The 18,351-nt window shown below is 38.5% G+C and overlaps 1 protein-coding gene across 1 annotated transcript; it reads right to left on the bottom strand.

Annotated features, from left to right (window-relative positions):
• Positions 1-429: 429 nt before the first annotated feature.
• On the bottom strand, positions 430-17,737 carry LOC125481483 (voltage-dependent L-type calcium channel subunit beta-2-like). Its single transcript, XM_048593081.1, has 5 exons — positions 17,717-17,737; positions 16,056-16,352; positions 4,114-4,236; positions 3,880-4,016; positions 430-529 (listed from the first exon to the last, which is right to left on the bottom strand). Exons 1-5 carry the CDS (start codon positions 17,735-17,737, stop codon positions 445-447), a joined length of 663 nt encoding a protein of 220 aa, XP_048449038.1. The 3' UTR covers positions 430-444.
• Between the last annotated feature and the right edge of the window lie 614 nt (positions 17,738-18,351).

Genomic DNA, 18,351 nt, shown 5'->3' with positions numbered 1-18,351 from the left:
TTGTGTCGCTTTGTATGAATTAACTTAAATCATAAAAAGTTTGCTGAACCGTGTCACTGACTTAAGGAAGGCTGTGTGACAGATTTCAATCTGATTCTGGCCAACATCAATCCTGACATGTGCATCCACACAGGGCTAACAATTTAAGGCACAGGGCTCATTGGGCAGCAGCTTTACCTGTAGCCCAGACGTGCTGAGCTAATGGGGGATGTCATGTGATACAGTTTTGTTTTGAAAGGCCAAAGTTTGGAAGTTGTCCTGCCTAAAGTTGTTCTTACTTTAAATACTAATCAGCAGCATGAAGATAAAATGCTGTCATTGCTTTTACGTACAGGATGCTTACAGAGGAACATTCAGAACATATAACTCAATATGCTATCAATAACAATAAACTAATAATAATTACAACATTTATGTAATTCAGCAGGGAGAGAACTTGTTAATCTACTTACCAGAAGAGGGAGGAGTAGATCGCCTAGAACTAGGCACAACATCACCTAAACTGGAAGATGAATTTCCACCTGATTTACTAGAAGAGACAGATACAAATTAAATTTAATGATATTACTATCAATGACACAACTAAACAACAATAAAAATAACCAACTTCCATCAACTCGAATTCTTTGGACCCTCTGCTTAACTGTTCCAGATCTTTTCAATAGTTTGTCGCTCTTATTTTTACTGCCATCACTACACTTAATAGTACTACAAATACTTCTCTGCAAATCATTTCTGAATGATGAGAGTAGTAGGGAACACAGAAAATTCAAGGATAAAAAAGATTTACAAGGGTAGATGCAGAACTGAGAAGTTATATTCATCAAGAAAGATTAAACAGATTGGGACACTCTTGTCTTGAACAAATCTGGGGGGTGACCTGTTAAAAACCTTAAAGACCACGAAAGGCTTTGACAGGGGAGAATAAAGAAGGTGGTTCCACTTGTAAAGGATATAAACACTAGGGGACATACATGTATGATATTCATGAATAAAATCAATTTTAAAAAATAAGGAGAAGCTCCTTCATCAAGAAAGAGGGAGTGAACAGAATGTGTAACTCTCTGCAACAAGCAACAATCAGAGCTAAAAGCAGAGATATCTTTAACAAGAAACTAGATAAGCATATGTGGAAGATCAGAAAAATACACTAACCATTAAATGGGAAAGGGAGGGAGAAAACATTTGTCTGAAGCACAAACATTGGTACAGATATGTTTAGCTCAGCGCTCGATTTCTGAGATGTAAATACAACAAAAATAAAATATTTGTAATTTTTTTAAGCATGTGACGTTCTTGGTTAGGCAGTTTTTCCTGCTGTCATCCCCCACTCGGTAGGACTATTCCATTTCATCCTCTGCATTACTGTTTTTAATCAATGCTTTTGATTGCATGATGCACCGATTTAATTTAAGCAATGACAGCTTTTTGATAGTGAATATCAAAATCTGAATTGTGTGTTATAGTTGGTATCCTTATCAAGTTGAATTATATAAATACATTCTTTGCTTTGCTACCCGTGCAGGTAAATAATTACATTTGATGTCTAAATTTTTACATCAGCTACTGGTCTGGACATGGTAAGAAAGACATTAAGAACGATGGAATTTCCCTACTGAATAAGTGACATTGCGTTAGATCAGGGTTTCCCAAAGTGGGGGTTGGGACCCAAGTGGAGGTCATGGGCTGAAATTTTAGAATTGCAAGCTCTGAGGACATTGTGGAGCTCTAATCAAGGTTTAAAAGCTATACACTCTCTCAAACAGCACCTCTGAGGTCCAAAGTCTTCAAACGTTTTCCAAACAGTTGGATCTCCTAGAGGTCCAAACCCTTTCATTGAGAGGGTCATGATAATTTTTAAGCTTCAAAGTGAGAAAACGTTTGGAATGCACTGTATTAAATGTTGGAATTCTAAAACAGCAACTGGAGAAACTGAGATTCCTTTTCAGTGGAAGATGATATCCAAGCAATTATTTTATAGAGGCATAGAAGGCAGTACAGAACAACTAAATTTGAAAATTATAATAATTTAAATTGCAACAATCAGAAAAAGGATCAGGGTTAGGGTTAAGATTAGATTTAGGATGCAAATCAATATTTGTGAAAAGTGAACTGATAACAAAGATCTTCATCAAGGAATAAAGGTCTTGATTAAAGACTGGAAAATGCCAGAACCATCTTAACATCTGTCAAAGCGAAAATGCCGGAATCTACTACTGAGTACAGGTACTTCTGCTATAACGCGTGTTTCATTAATGTGAATTGGCTGTAATTTGATTAATGAATAGTGGATGCTGTTTGGATAACACAAACTTTCTGCTGTGCAGGTATAGTGATTTTCTATAACAATTTCCCTAGAACATGACTTTTAATGGCAATTTTCTATAACGCGAGGTCAGACAAGAATGCAACTATCGCATTATAGGAGAAATACCTGTAGCTTATAGCAGGACTCTTAGAACATCTGAATGCAATCAGGCAGAGTCTTGTGAAAGGGGAGTCATGGAGCCCTCTTTTGGCACAGTGGTCATGTCCCTACTCTTGGACCAAGAGACTCGGATTCAAGTTTAACCTTCTCCAGAGGTGTGTAATAACACCTCTGAACAAGTTGATTAGAAAAATAGGTGAAAGGAAAGTCATGTTTGACTAATTCATTAGAATTTCTTGAGTAAGTAACAAGCAACAAAAATAAATAAAAGGGAAACCAGTCAATGTACTGCACTGAAATGTCCAGAAGACATCTGACAAGGAGTCATATGAAAGATTGCTGTGCAAAGTACGAGTTCTTGGTGTTGGGGGTCAGTTATTAGCAAGGACAGAAGTTGTGATAACTAATACAAAACAGAAGGTGAGTGTAAACAGATCCTTTTAGCTTAGCAGGATGTGACAATTGTGTGCCATAGGATCAGTGTTGGGACCTCAATTATTTGCAATCTATATGAATGGACTTTGATTAAAGTGAATTAGTGCATCATCAGCAAACTTAGCAACAATACAAAGATAGTAAAATAGAAAGTAAGTTGTGAAGAGGACATGCAGATTAACAAGAGAGTTAAAGTTAAGTTAAAGTTAAAGTTATTATGTGTAGGCAGAAATTTGGATTTGAGGCCACAATCAGATCACGTTTGATCTTATTAAATGGCAGAGCAGGCCAGAGAAGCTGAATGGCCTATTTCCACTCCTAATTCATATTTTTCATCCTTAAAGCAGTTAGATGCCTAGTTGCGATCAGTGTAATGATACTTGTTTGCATTTGCAAGAAATTTGCAGACTAAAGTCATAAAAATACAGCAGTACAAACAATTTTAATGAACATGACATCATGAGACACCCCACTCCAGCAAAGTCTAGACCAATATAATCCAAAGTACTTTCTTCAAAGAAGTTTACTAGTATTTTAATATGTATTTGATTTATAATTGCCATAAGTAGTCTTAGGTGAATTGAGGCAAGGTCATTTGTATTTTCCTTTTTTCGTCATCACTCTAGTATGTACAATCTTCATTTGATAATTTCCAGTTCTCACAAATTTCACTAAACATTTTACGTTTAAAATAAAAATGAGGAGTCAAGAATAGCATTCAGTAAAGTATTCCAGCTTCCCTTTTTATTTTTGGGCCTTAACTACATTCAGTCCTCAGCACAGTTAATCAAATCTGATTTGGAATCCAATTTCAAGCCTGACCTGAGTTAAAATTATTCATCAGTACCATTTTGTTTTCAAGACACCTGCATGATTTTCTCTTCTGCATTTTGTCAGACTAAGCTGATTAATCTGACAAATCAGAACAGAGGAACTTCAGCTCTGTTGAATCAGATCTAAATTATCACATGCTGGTCCTGTGCACTTTCCACATCCAGATCGTTCTGTCCACTTACCTTGAGTGATATTTTCCTTGCTTCACCTTTTGATCATTCTGGAACCTCATGTTTTCTAATTTGACTGGACTCGGGATGAAACCTATTTCACAGCCTTCCTTAACCAGCCGTCCTATCCACCAATCATTGCTAAATTTCTAAACATGGGCAAAACGAAAGAAAAAAGTAAATACATATATTCACACATTGATTAAGACAAATTTTGTTAAATGCTACAATGTGTATCAAACCTACTTCTTTGACATGTAGGAAATCCTTTGGTTCAAATGAGATAGCCATGCCTGGGACAGGGACATCATTATCCAGTGCTGCACTATAGCCAACATTTGTCCGTACTGCGAATGCAACAGGTTTAGTCTGCCAGGAGAAAAAAAAAAACAAGATCTTTTTGAATTAAAAACCGAAAGAACTGCGGATGCTGTAAATCAGGGACAAAAACAAAGTTGCTGGTAAAGCTAAGCAGGTCTAGCAGCATCTGTGAAGGAAAGACAGAGTTAACGTTTCAGGTCCGCTTCTGAAGAAGGGTCACCAGTCCCGAAACGTTAACTCTGTTTTTTCCTTCACAAATGCTGCCAGACCTGCTGGGCTTTTCCAACAACTTTGTTTTTGTAAATTTTTTGAATTAAATGTTTCTGATTTACTGAGACCATAGACAACTTTGTAGGCGTTCAATGTTCGGCTGATGCCCTTCAAGAGAATCTCTCTATTGGTGCACTAAGCATTGCATTTACCACATCTCAAACTTGCTTCCTAATAAGAGTTTAACATTATGCCACAGCGTGTATAAACTGCCTCAAACAGCACGGAACAGATTCAATTGCAATCCATTTCTGCAGTCTGGATTTGATTTGCACAATGGAAGCCAACTTCATCAAACACAAAAGTATTCAAAATTGTCTGCGCTCACTTTTGATTTTTGGAATTAAATTCAAGCAATTTTCCAATGTCAAAAATAAAAGCAAAGTTTACTTTTTGCTGTCCAGCATCCAGAGGCACCTGGTTCTCAATAATATTACGCCTTTTCATTATCAAAAATATACCTAAAATAGTTGCCAGAGCTGTGTTTTCTCAGCAATTGAAGACGGATTGTTGTGCAACTGGACAATCTTCAATATAGTATATTGGCTTTCAACAAGAGTCCTTTTCTAGCTAGAATCATGGCACTAAAGCATAGTCCTTCTCAGGAAGCTTTGATGAGACACATTCGTCTGTGCCTCCAGCAAGGAGCCTCATGACATACAAGTTATAGATGGAGTTGGAGATAAAACAGTGTGATGCAGACCTCCAACCTGTAAACAATCTGGTTAAGTGCTCTCCTGCAAGTGCAAGGTAAGAGAATGAAAACACATACTTCGGAGGAGATTTACATTTTTCCTCATAATGTGATTTGATCATTTCAAAGCTAAAAACATCTGATCTAAAACGACCGAATATCACACCACTTCCCTACCATTAATTGGAAACTACCATGTGTTTAAATATGCACTTAGTTTGATGAGCTACTGAAAAGAAACATTAATGAAGTGTTCAAATGATGTGTAATCTGCCACACGAATCTAATTCCTAATGCCTCACCCACTTTGATAATGAAAATTATTTCCTGCACATTTAATGGGTTTTTATTAAAGCAACAGATGAGAACAGCAAAGATATACTAATGAACTTAATGAGACAACAGTTTGGTTACAATCAGAATCTTAAACATCCCATAATAGGAAGAGCAACAATGCCTTCAAGCGGAGAGCAAACCTTAGATGCAAATGTGTTACTGGTATTATTTTTGTCAGATTAGAACAAATGGGTGAAAAGATGTAGTTTTAAAAAAGAAAATTATAAAAGATTTTGATAGCATAGATAAGGAAAGCCTACTTCCTCTTTCTGAGAGTCAAAGCAAGGCTTGCATTTTTCACTGAGAAAGAGGGAAAAGAGGCCAGAAGAAATTTACTTCTACTGAGTTGTTAGAGGAATCATTGTTGACAGTAGCTGAAACAGAAATCTATATTTTCTAATCAATCTGTTCAGGATTGTCATTACACGTCTCTGGAACAGCTGGGACTTTATCCCAGGTCTCCAGGCTCAAAGGTAGGGACATTGCCATTGCACCTCAGGAACCACAGTGATTCAAAAGTGGGACAAATATTCAAAGCTCAACAATGGGGGATAAGAAGCAAAGGGATTAGTTCATAAAAAGAGCATACGATTATGATCAGCTAAATTCCTTCCTTCTATGAGGTGAAACAAAGTAGTTCTAAGGTGTTTATAACAGTATGGCTTTGGTAGAATTAGAAGTACCAGTTTGGAGTACAATCTCAAACCTCATAACTCAGAGAAGCCTATCGAGAATAGGCACCAGTACAATACACAATATGGGATTTCAGTTTAAATGCTCGGTCTCAGGGGTCCAGCTGAATCTGGATAAACACAGCCACTTTGCCAAGAAAATATCATTCAAGCATTAAAATTTGTGACTTCTACTTAGCAACGGTAAATTGGCAAATCTTGTTGGAACAACCCATTTAACTCCTTGCTTAAACCACTGAACCCAAGAAAGAAACAATGGAAAGCAGTATATAGAAAGAATTCACCTGAGGGTGAATTGTGCTATCACTGTGTAACATTAAGCGTGGTTTTCCCTGAAAACCATTTTTGTGTAAAGTTATACTAAGAACAGTGACAACACTTAACAGGACTGTAATGGGAAGCAGTTTGTTTAATGGAATCTTACATATGAATTGAGTAGGAGTTAGCATAGAGGTAACAATGGAAATTTATATTTTGGGTACAAGATTAAACTGTCCTGCATGAGAAAATTTCTGTGACCTGGGACCCATCCAAACTTAATCCAAAGACTTGAAAGTCAGCTATCTTCTCAATCTATTATTCTGATGTGAACAAAAGAAGTGCGTTCAGCTCCTATCCATGTTCACAATTCTGGTTTATCTTGGCAATGTTTACAACTCTCATCAGGTACCCACTGATACCTGGCTAATGAGAGTTCCTGAACAATGTTATATTTTTAATAGAGGTCTCAAAATTAAAATAAGATTTAAATGATTAAAATGTTCTGTGATAGAAAGATCGAACCATGAGGGAGTTAATGAGTTAGACTGCTTTTTTACGATTAATCCTGTTGAAAGCTCATTGATGAATATGACTGTTTGAGAAAACACGTCCTATTCTACAAGCCAAAGAAGTTACAAGAAAAATGGTTAAAACAAATATATACAAATATAGTAATATTATACGATGGAATTGTAGGACCACCTTCACCATAGCCTACAGCACTTGATACAGGAAACTGACATTGGAAGTGCACCAGGAATACTGGGGCAATCAACAGGCATCTTTTCATCAATATTTGCATTACAAAAATGAAGTTAAAAAAACATATACATGCAAAGTTCAATATGCCATGGAGCAGGAGCTTTGTAAGCATCATGTTGCCCTCAATCACAGCAAAGAAGAATAACTGGAGGTTCATTCCAACAGCTAGTTATCTGCTGGCTCCTTTTTAAGGTACAGTACCTGGTACTGTGGGGTGAGGGAGGAGAACCAGTTTCATGAAATACACACACTGATTTTCCATTCTCATTCAAAGTCCTTCGCTTCCTGTTCTTATTATTTGAAGATACACATTGTGGGATGGAGTTCAATACACATACGTTCAACATGGCATTCCTCACATTTAAGCTTTGAGTTGTCAACTTACTTGCTTAACATCCAACACTGGATTGGCTGCAACTTCATCCAGTTAAACACTGGGAACAGTAATGCCACCGTCACTTGCACCATTAACTCCACACTGATTTATTCTCCTCTCTCTGACCAATGACGCAGGTTGAAGCAGACTTTTCACAACTTTTCTGTCCCACCTGATGATGAATGAAGCTTCTTCTCCAATATGAAGACTACATATTTTCACCTCGTAACCTTGTCTGCCTCCTTTCTTGGCTCAGTCAATTCAGTTGTTGCTGAAAGTTCTGCAGTATGCCCCACTAGTGCCTCTCTATACACTCAATCGCTCGCTTCCTGTTTAAGAACTCTGTCACCTCAGACCAGGTTTTTGGTCATGCCTTATCAAGCATTTAACTCTATCTTTGGATCAGTGTTCATTTTTAATCAAATTATGTATCTCAGAAGCATCTTGTTAAAATTCATTCACTTTATTGTAAATATAGTCAAATAGAAGCAAACCAAAAATCAGGATAATAGAAAAAGCTACTGCCCCAATCCTCTACTAATACAATGCACAGATTAAAGTCAGCACAGGTTCAGCTTTATCGCACAACTCCTAAAATAATCGAGAGAATACTTTCAAGAATAAGTTTTGTTCAACTTTTATTTCCCTTTGCAAATGACATGATTCATTTAATTGTACTGTTTGATGAGGCAATTCATCTCAACATTAGAAACCTAGAAGGAAAGAGCATAGAAGCTGACCATTCAACCCATCATGACTGTTTGAAAGAGCTATTTAATTAGTTTGCATGACTGCTCTGTCCCCACAACTCTGTAAACATTTTCCCTGTTCAAGTACTTATTTAATTCCCTTTTAAAAGTTAGTATTGATCTTTTAATGTATTTTTCAGGCAGTACATTTCAGGTCATAACTTGCTACGTAAATTGTTTTCACTTTGTGAATCTTGCCATTCACCTGAAATCTGTGAAGTCCAGTTTGTGATCCGTATTGCTACTGGGAGCAGTTTATTCATAAATATAAGCAAAATACTGCAGATGCTGGAAATCTGAGATAAAAACAGAAAGCATTAGTGAAACTGACAAGGTCTAGCAGCATCTGTGAAGAGAGAAATACACAATTAATGTTGAGCCCGAAGAGTTACATTGGACTCGAAATGTTAACTGCTTTCTCTGTCCACAGATGCTGCCAGACTTGCTGCATTTCTCGAGCACTTTGTTTTTTTTATTTCAGATTATTCATAAAACCATTTCTGACTGTAAGCACCTCTCCCAAAATTCATCACAACCTTCTCTGCTTCGAAGACAGTAATTGCAGTTTCTCTGACATTACAAATCTCTTGTATGGTAGTAACAAATCTCTTCAGCATCCAAGACTTAGCATCCTTGCAAAAGTGTTGCGCCGAAATACTCAATACTCCAGCCAAGGCCTAACCAGCGCACATCAGAAGGACCAGATAGATGCACAAAATAAATAACAGAAGACTTAAGTGAAGTGCGCTTAGAGTCATAGAGTCATAGAGCTGTACAGTATGGAAACAGACACTTCAGACCAACTCGTTCTTGCCAGCCAGATATGCTAAATTGCCAGCATTTGGCCCATATTCCTCTAAACCCTTCCTATTCATATACCCATCCACATACCTCTTAAACATTGTAACTACATCAGCCTCCACCACTTCCTCTGGCAGCTCATTCCATACACGCACCACCCTCTGCATGAGAACGTTGGCTCCTTAGGTTCCTTTCAAAATCGTTCCCCTCCAATCTTAAACCTATGACCTCCAATTTTGGAAACCCCCCACCCTGGGGAAAAGACCTTGACTATTCACCCTGTCCATGCCCTCATGATTTTGTAAACCTCTGTAAGGTCACCCCTCAGCCTCGGATGCTCCAGGGAAAATAGCTCCAACCTATTCAGCCTCTCCCTAAAGCTCAAACTCTCCAACCCTGGCAACATCCTTGTAAATCTGTTCTGAACCCTTTATAGTTTCACAACATCCTTCCTGCAGCAGGGAGGCCAGAACTGCATGCAGTATTCCAAAATTTTGGATGATACGGTTTTCACACCACATCTGGAAGAGGCAATGGTTTAATCCTGCATTAGTGAGGGAAGAGTTGATGGAGTATCATCCTTGGATCAATTATTACGCTCCTCCTTTAATTATTTGGAGTGCCTTTCACAGAAACACAAGAGCCAGCCCTCTGAACCACAGGATGTATGTGGCTTGCAAGTAGAAAAAAAAGCTTAAAAAATTATTCACGTCTTCCGGTGAAAACAACAGATACTTCTTCAACCTGAAACCTGAAATAAAGCTGATAAAATATTGCTCACAATTCTTAATCACTCATTTAACCAACATTTTTAGAATAATGAATTCTAGGAACTTCCTTATTTTAGATCAGGCTTTATTATAATGTTCTCTTTCCTCGTAAAGATTTTAATCTCTTAATTTGCAACTATTATGTCCCCAAAAAGCATGAAATTTCTGTGTTTTCACAAAAATGGTAAGTGAACAGCATCACTGTAATGGGAACTATAGACTAGAAGTGGTAAACTGAAAACTTCATGTGCAATGTCTACTATTTTCCGAAGTGAATGAATATGTATTAATATAATATCAATAATACATTAACTGATTATTGCTATGAAATATAGAAAGATGAGTTGATTTCCATTGATTCCCAACATCCATTCCAACCAAAAAAAAATCAGCTGTCTCTGCAAATCTGAAAGCTGAAAAGATCCGAGCACCCCATCAATATGAACATGCAGTCATGGAACTATAGGCTCCAAACCTATGTAAAATAATGGGTTTGAACATCAAAAATAAACTTCACAGTTGCTTGTAAAAATAATAACTGAGTAAACAGCACATAGCCAAAGTGCATGGAAAAAGTAAGTTTAGAAATCACTTTAATTTCAGTTGAAGAATAGGGAGTCAGGTTGATTCCAATAAACTGTCAGATTTAAGACAAATACCAGAAATTTCCTCCTCTCTCAAAAAAGAAATCAAAATATACAAAGAGATCCTGAATAGCGTTGAAGTTGAGATGCCTGGAAACATTTGGATCATTCACAGTAGACTCATGAAGTTGGATTATCAAATGACTAATTCAGAAGAAAGTTAAATAAAACAGTTGAAGTTTCTTTATGAGCTGAACTTTAGCAATGGGTGTCTGTAAAAGGGGTAGGGCAGCGATGACTATTGCTATCTTCCATCCAATCTGATTGCCCAGAAGCCCTCCCAAGTCCCAGGACTCAAATTTGACACACACAACATGGCTACATAATAGAGAGATATCCAGAATTTTAGGAAAGGAGGGATCAGGAGTCAGTGGAAGGTGGGGTGGGGGATTTTGAAGGACAGGCAGGGTTGGGGTAATGTCTGAGGGCATGCCTCTGAACAGCACAACGCTGTTGCAAAAATGATTTACCCCAAGCTGACCCAACATCCTCACCTACATTTCAACAGATTTTCTAAGAAAGCCTTCTCATTCTCACCTGCCTGCCGCTACTCAGCCCAGTATGGCAATGCAGTTAGATTAAGGCATTAATTGGGCAATAATTGGTCACTGAAGGGCTTCAATAAGCCTAAAGTAAAGGGGTTATTTGGAGCCCTGATTTTGCACTGTATTTGGGGACTGAGTTGGTGGTGGGCAGGAAGGTTGTGGGATAGCCACCTATTTCATTGACCACGAGGTCCCTCAACACCACCCTGCCTCTGGAAAACACATTCATGAGGACATGGCATCTAGAATCTTCAATTCTTTTCTAAAGACAGCCTAAGGATAGAATCCACCAGAAACTGTAGTATAGTTTTGGTCTAAGCTGCAAAAGCTAAGAAGATTATGGCAGACTTACACTGCATTATAATTTGTGCTGCCACTAATGCTGCCTTTTTCACCTCTAACATTGCCCAAGTGCAGTGCTGGTACAGCTCTTACACTGCTGAAATACTCATCATGCTTTTATTAATATAGACTTGAATATTTCAAACCCACTTGGCTAGGTTCTGACATTCTAGCTTCCAGCTACCCTTTATAAAGTTGAGGTCATCCAGAACTCCGCTACCTATTTCCAATCTCGCACCAAATCCTGTTCACTCATTTTCCCAGTGCTTGTTGGTCAAAAACGTAGAAATAATAGAGTTTTGAAGGAATGGAAATATATAGGGAGATAACTGCACCTCATTTTGAGCAATTTATTCTGACATAGTCATAACTAAACATTCCAAAGACAAATTACACTCCTAATATCAAGAAGTTTTTTTTCAACTGTCTGGAATTTCACTGATACAATGAAGATGTTTGTGCTGTTTCATAACATTGTGTTATCATGTATTAATAACTACCTTGTAGGTCTAACATCTGTTCTCAGGCTTCCAACACCAAAATCTATATTGTCTTCATGACTTCAAGTTTTTACAACAGGTTTTGCATCTCCCTTCACCAAAAGAGTAGAAATGGCAGATATTTTCCATGTTTTCGGTACAGGTTATCAGTCTGGTGAAAAACTTTATAAAGTCAAAGCTCATTCTCAGCACACATTAAATTAAATTAAATACTGTGCTTATGGTCAGGCTGGAGGAAAAGGAAGAAACAAGAAAACCAAGATGCAATTATGCAGTTTCGGATATCCCCAACTTTTTCTTACATTCAAATACAATCACTGTTACCATGCAAGCTCAACAGGGTTTTTGTGCTGTATAACTTTGACATCTACTTGAATTAGCAGGCAGCCTTGATGTCTAATGACAACAGCTGACTGAGCAAAGCAGCAAAATTCAATATCAACCTAGACTCAAGTCCTGGGAGAGCCTTTAGTACATACCTTTGTGTCTCCAAAGTGAAAGCATTGCCAACTGAGCCAAACAAGTACAAGAATGGAGTCAATGTAAGTATGCATGGTGGAGAATATGGATTAAATGAATCACAGAATCATTATGGTGCAGGAAAAGGCCATTCAGCCTATCGTTCCCGTACCGGCTTGATAACATAGTGCCAATCACCCATCCTTTCCTCATATCTCTGCATACCATTTCTACCCAAAATTTTTAACAATAGTTGATGAGAGTTTCACAGACACTGACACTAGTTTTTAAATTCAACATTTTTTTCTAAATAATTGAGTTTAAATTTCACCAGCTGGTATAGTGGGATTGAACCCCGTCCCCAAAGCATTAATTTGGTGAACGGCATGATCCTTTGGGTGTCTTGTGGCACAGTGGTAGAGCTACCTCCCCCTCTAAGCTAGAATGTGTAGGTTCAAGTCCCACCTGTCATGGAGATATTTGATAGCACTCCTGAACAGATTGATTACAATAATTACTTCTTTAGCTATTTGTAATAAGCAAAGTACTGATCATACTAAACGAGCCAGTGTTTGCAAAACTCACAACACAATGTCCAACATCAGATATGATTCCGTATTTGGACAACTTTTACTGGATAATTCTAAATGTGTGAAGAATTACACAGACAATCAATTTAGAAATGTCAGCCACGCTTTAAGTGTAGTGTATTTGCATAGACTGAAAGCTACATGTGTTGATGCACAGGGCCCTGATCTTTGCAGCTAAAAAGAACACGCAAGCACCTTTTCAAATTATTAAAATAGGAGACAGCCATTTATTTCCCTGGGCAATGCCCTGACCAGAGTCAACCTGCCTGGTTTAAAATGTAAATATAGCCTGGCAGTTAACTATCAATCAACATTAATTGATCCATCAGGGTAAAAATGCTCTCATGAAACATAAACATCAGTTTCCTCTTTGATTTGGTGTTCTTGTGAATTGTCCTGATGAATACAAGACAAAAAGCTTCAACCAAATGTGTCTTTTTCTAGCAATATTTACACCAGTCTGCTCATGACAATGTATCTTCAAACTATTCCCAATATTCACTTTCAGGTCACTTCTGCGAATTAGCAGGAAGCACCAAATGATTGATTAATTGATTGATTTATTGTCATATGTACCTAAGTACAGTGAAAAACTTTGTTTACAAGCAGTACAGGCAGATTATAGTGAGCAAGGACATACAGATCATAGGGTGAATAAAAAACACTTGCCAAAGGCATACATGTTATATCGCACATGGCATGCACTAGGCAATATCAACATTAGCAAGATCAATATTAGTTGAAGTTAAATACAATTGCTGGAATCTCAACAGGTAATCAGCTAGGTGGACAGTCCATTCATCAGTCTAATAATGGCAGGGAAGAGACTGTTCTTGAACCTGCTGGTGCATGTGTTCAAGCTTCTATATCTTCTGCCTGATGGAGGAGGTTGTAGCAGTAAATAAATAGTCTAGATTGGGCTCCAAGAGAACCCTTTACTACAACAGTTTATTGTAGCAAAAATGAAATAGCATCTAGGAAAATATGATTAAACCATATTGAATACTCTAAGACTTCTCTCAGTGTTGCTGTACATATAAAAGAGAAAAGACAAGGTGACAGGACTTCTGTTTTTCATTTAGGATCCATGCATCAGGGTCAAATGGGAAATAACCCTGTGGTGAGTGGGGAAATATTAGCCCAGGGACAATCTTGCCATCCACGTAAGGCAGGTAAGCGAGTGGCCATCCTTTCAAAGGTAGAGAGCAGGTCAGGAAAATGTTCAAGTAACGGACAATGATGGGGCCATTTTGGATTGGCAATTCTTCCATATGGTAGCCTGAGGCCAAACAAGTGACGAATCAGGACGGCCACAGATCCTACCAATCATTCTGGACGACAAGCCCTAAGTAACCCTTTAACCCAAGTAATTGGGCACCCACTGCTTGCAGGCAGGCACAGCTGCCAATCCCAACCCCACCTCAGTAAATATTGCCTAGTGATGGAATAGTTTCAGCAAACCAACATGCCACCCTGCAGCATGCAGTTTTGCACCTGCCCACCTCCATAATGTGACCACATCACATGGCCAGAACGCTGATCTACGTATCATTTTCTTCAAATTTTCTTCAACAGCAGGAAATCAAAAACAAAGGAGAAACATCATGTGGCAAACATACATTAAAAGTAAACTGTACTGTATAATGCAGTAGGATTTGGTTGTATCCTTGTTAAAATCTGTTTGTGGTTGGGCATATTTTCTACTGTCCCCTTTGAAATGGCAGACTTTTGTACTGTAATGAAGCTTGTCAATGTCCCACTATTTTACTGTAAATTTTCAGGAAAATATATACCAATAAAATATCTTATGGCTAGGTGTGAATGCAGACCAAGCATTGCATTTCAGAAGAGTCTTTTTTTAGTCATAAGGAGTCTGCCTCAGAAAGTCTGAATAATAAAACAGAGACTACACAGTGCAACCAAACAGGAAAGCAATATGACTTAAAACCAAATCATGAGCATTCAAAATCCAGAAATTGTACAGTTAATTGTGAATCAAACTTTACTTTAGAAGCATAGTTTTAAAAGAACTATTAGTGACTGACTCAAATTGAGGTCACCAATTGCACAGTTGCAGTTCTCCGGTTACAAAATGCGACAGCTGTGCTTCCTGCTGTTTCAGAAATCATGAGCTGCATTTTTCATCCGGGGTCAGAAACCGGGTTGGGGACTGCCTCAAGAGCTTGCCTCTGTACAAAAGTGCTTTAGACAAATCCCAGTTTAAGGTATCTGACAATTAAAGAACAGAAAATGTCCAATCAGGCTGCTGGTGCTTTAAGGCAAAGGCCATCCAGTACCAGCTCCACAGTTGGAGGTGGGAGATGCTTGTGTGATGATTCAGGCTGTGAGGGGCAGTTTTCTGTTTAAATACAATTGCTGGAATCTCAACAGGTAATCAGCTAGGTGGTCAGTGACTCCAGACTGCACACCCATCCATTACACGTACAGAGCCCAAACTGTTTCAATATCCAGCCACATATTCTAACAGACTGTCACAATTTGATTTGATTTGACTGATTTATTGTCATGTGTACCTGAGTACAGTGAAAAGTTTTGTTTACGAGCAGTACAGGCAGATCATAGTAAGCAAGGACATAGGGTGAAAAAAACTTGGACAGAGGCATACAGGTTACATCACACAGGACATGTGCTAGGCAAGATCAACATTAGCAAGATCAGCATTTTTTGAAGTTAGAGTCCAATCAGCACTCTAATAATAGCAGCGAAGAAGCTGCTGTGTGGGGAAATATTGGCCACAGATTCTACCAATCATTCTGGACATGTTAGTGCATGTCTTCAAGGTTCTGCATTTTCTGCCTGATGGAAGAGGTTGTAGGAGGTCATTACTGGGGTGCGATGGGTCTTTGATGATGTTGGCCGCCTTTCCACAACAGTGAACCGTGTAAACACAGTTCATGGATGGAAGGTTCTGTGATCGTATGGGCTGTGCACACCATCTTCTGTAATTTCTTACGGTCCTGAGCAAAACAGTTGCCATACCAGGCCATTATGCACCTGGACAGTATGCTTTCAATGGTGCATCTGTAAAAGTTGATAAGAGTCCTTGTGGACATACCAAATTTCCTGAGTTGCCTGAGAAGAAGAGGCGTTGTTGTGCCTTCTTGACCGTTGCATCTACATGGGAAGTCCATGACAGGTTATCGGTTATCGTTACTCCGAGGAACTTGATGCTCTCATCCTGCTCAAACTCTCCTCCATTGATGTTGATAGGAGAGTGTTGTCCTCCTTTCTTTCTGAAGTCAATGATCAGTTCTTTAGTTTTGCCGACATTGAGAGAGAGGTTGTTCTCATTGCTCCACGTCACCAAGCCCTCTGTGTCCTTTCTGTATTCGGCTTCGTCGTTGTTTGATATCTGAATTTGCATTAAGTTCATGAGACAATTGATACAGAAATAACTGGTGCACACAAGACTTTTCTTTTAAACATGCAATGGTTTCAGCAGCAGGTTAAGCCATCTGTTGCCAAGTCAATACCTTTTCTGCTCTATTTATTATACATGCAAACAGATATGAGAATGAAGTGCTCATTCTCCAAAGGGAGTTATAACAAAATCCTAATAGCTGTCAATAGAAAGTTGAGATATATTTATTTGCTTATACTACATCATTATTAAATGTCAATGCAATGGAAGTGTTTTGAAGATAACCAGATCATAAACCCTCATCAACAAAAGCATGAAAATATTTGTGACTTTTTCAAACATACTTCTCCTTTTCAGAAATTAGTTTTCTTTTCTTGTAAAGGCAGTGTTCCACACTGGAATATCTAGCATAACACCAAGCAATCATAGTACACAGGAGCAGAAGTGTCATTTCAGCCCATCAGGTATGATCTGCCTTTCAATGAGATCATGCCCGATCTGATAATTCTCAACTCCCTTACCTCAAAATTATTCATTCCCTTACTGGCTGAAAAGGTCTATCTCAGCCTTAAATATAATTAATGACCCAGCATCTACAGCCCCAGATTCACTATCCTCAAAAAAGAAACTTCTCTCAACTCTGAGATCATGCACGCAATCCTCGACTCTCACAAGGGAAAACAACCTTTCAGCATCTACCATCCTAAAGAACTACATATGTTTCAATAAGGTTACCTCTCTTCTAAACTCCAGTGAACTACTCTGCTCATAAGACAATTACTCCACACCAGGGATCAATTAGTGAACCTTCGTTGGACTGCCTCCAATGCCAGTTGATGCCCAAAGCACCTATTGATAAATTCAATATTATTTTTAGAAACCTCATGAATAAATCTCATTTACCAAATTTGGCTCGCTTCAACTACATAATCCCTCACAAAACTAAACACTGGTATTCATAGTACTACTTCTGAAACTTTAGAAGCACTTGAAGCTGTCAAACTGTGACGTGATGAGACTCCACAGTGAAAAATGATAGATTGTGTAATCAGTCACGCAGCACAATATGTAATGATAATTCTCTGGCTTATGTCATCAAATAGTGAAACAGCACACAGTGACTTTTATTTTTTATGTCACAGGTAGCTTTTCCAAAAATTTAAATGTCAGGAGATTCAGACAGTTGACAGTTCCCCGACAGTGTCAATGAGTTTTCCCATTTTTATACATTTTCATGTCTGCTCTTAACTATACCTAATTGTGCTTAATATCACCCAAAGGGTACTTGACCTTTCCCAAAAGTCTCCTGATCTTTCTCCAAGGTGTCCCCGAACATCTGCAAAAGTGTACCTTACCTCTCGAAATACCATCGGCATTCTCTTGAAAAGTGTAAAGTCGTATTTTGGAAATCTCTCTAGTGAGAATAGGGTCTGTTTGAAGGCAGCTGTTGTTCAACATGTGCAGTTATCTCCGTGAACCACAAATGTACAGTTACCCCTCATTCAAAGTTCAGAGGAGACAGAACATTGTGAGAGGAAGGTCAGCAGCAAGAGTTCCAGTGGGTAAAGGAGCGCAAGCCTAAACTCTTTCTGGAAACTGTTGTTGGTGAGTAAGAGGTAAGTTTTGTGAAATTGTTATCGGAGCAGAGAGCATTAGAAGTTTCAACTTAGTATCAAAAGTACTTAACATTGTAAGGATTAATTAACTTAAAAGGGTAAGATATGGCAGGAGAGTTCCAAATCATAGCCTACTCCTCCTGCTCGATGTGGAAAGCCAGGCACTGGAACCTGCACATGTGCGAGAAGTGCCTCCAGCTGCAGCTCCTGGAAGCCCGGATTTCAGAGTTGGAGTGGCATCTGGGGACACTGTGGAGCATTCGCAAGGCAAAGAGTGTCGTGGATAGCACTGGGGACAGTGTGGAGCATTCCTGAGGCGAACAGTGTCATGGATAGCACGGTGGTCACACTGCAAATTCAAATTCCACAGGCAG

The sequence above is a fragment of the Rhincodon typus genome, unplaced genomic scaffold (assembly GCF_021869965.1).
Source record: "Rhincodon typus isolate 14 unplaced genomic scaffold, sRhiTyp1.1 hic_rhity00002306, whole genome shotgun sequence".
Lineage (NCBI taxonomy): Eukaryota > Metazoa > Chordata > Chondrichthyes > Orectolobiformes > Rhincodontidae > Rhincodon > Rhincodon typus.
Note: the sequence above shows the minus strand (reverse complement) of the source record. Positions and strands in the feature narration are given on the sequence as shown.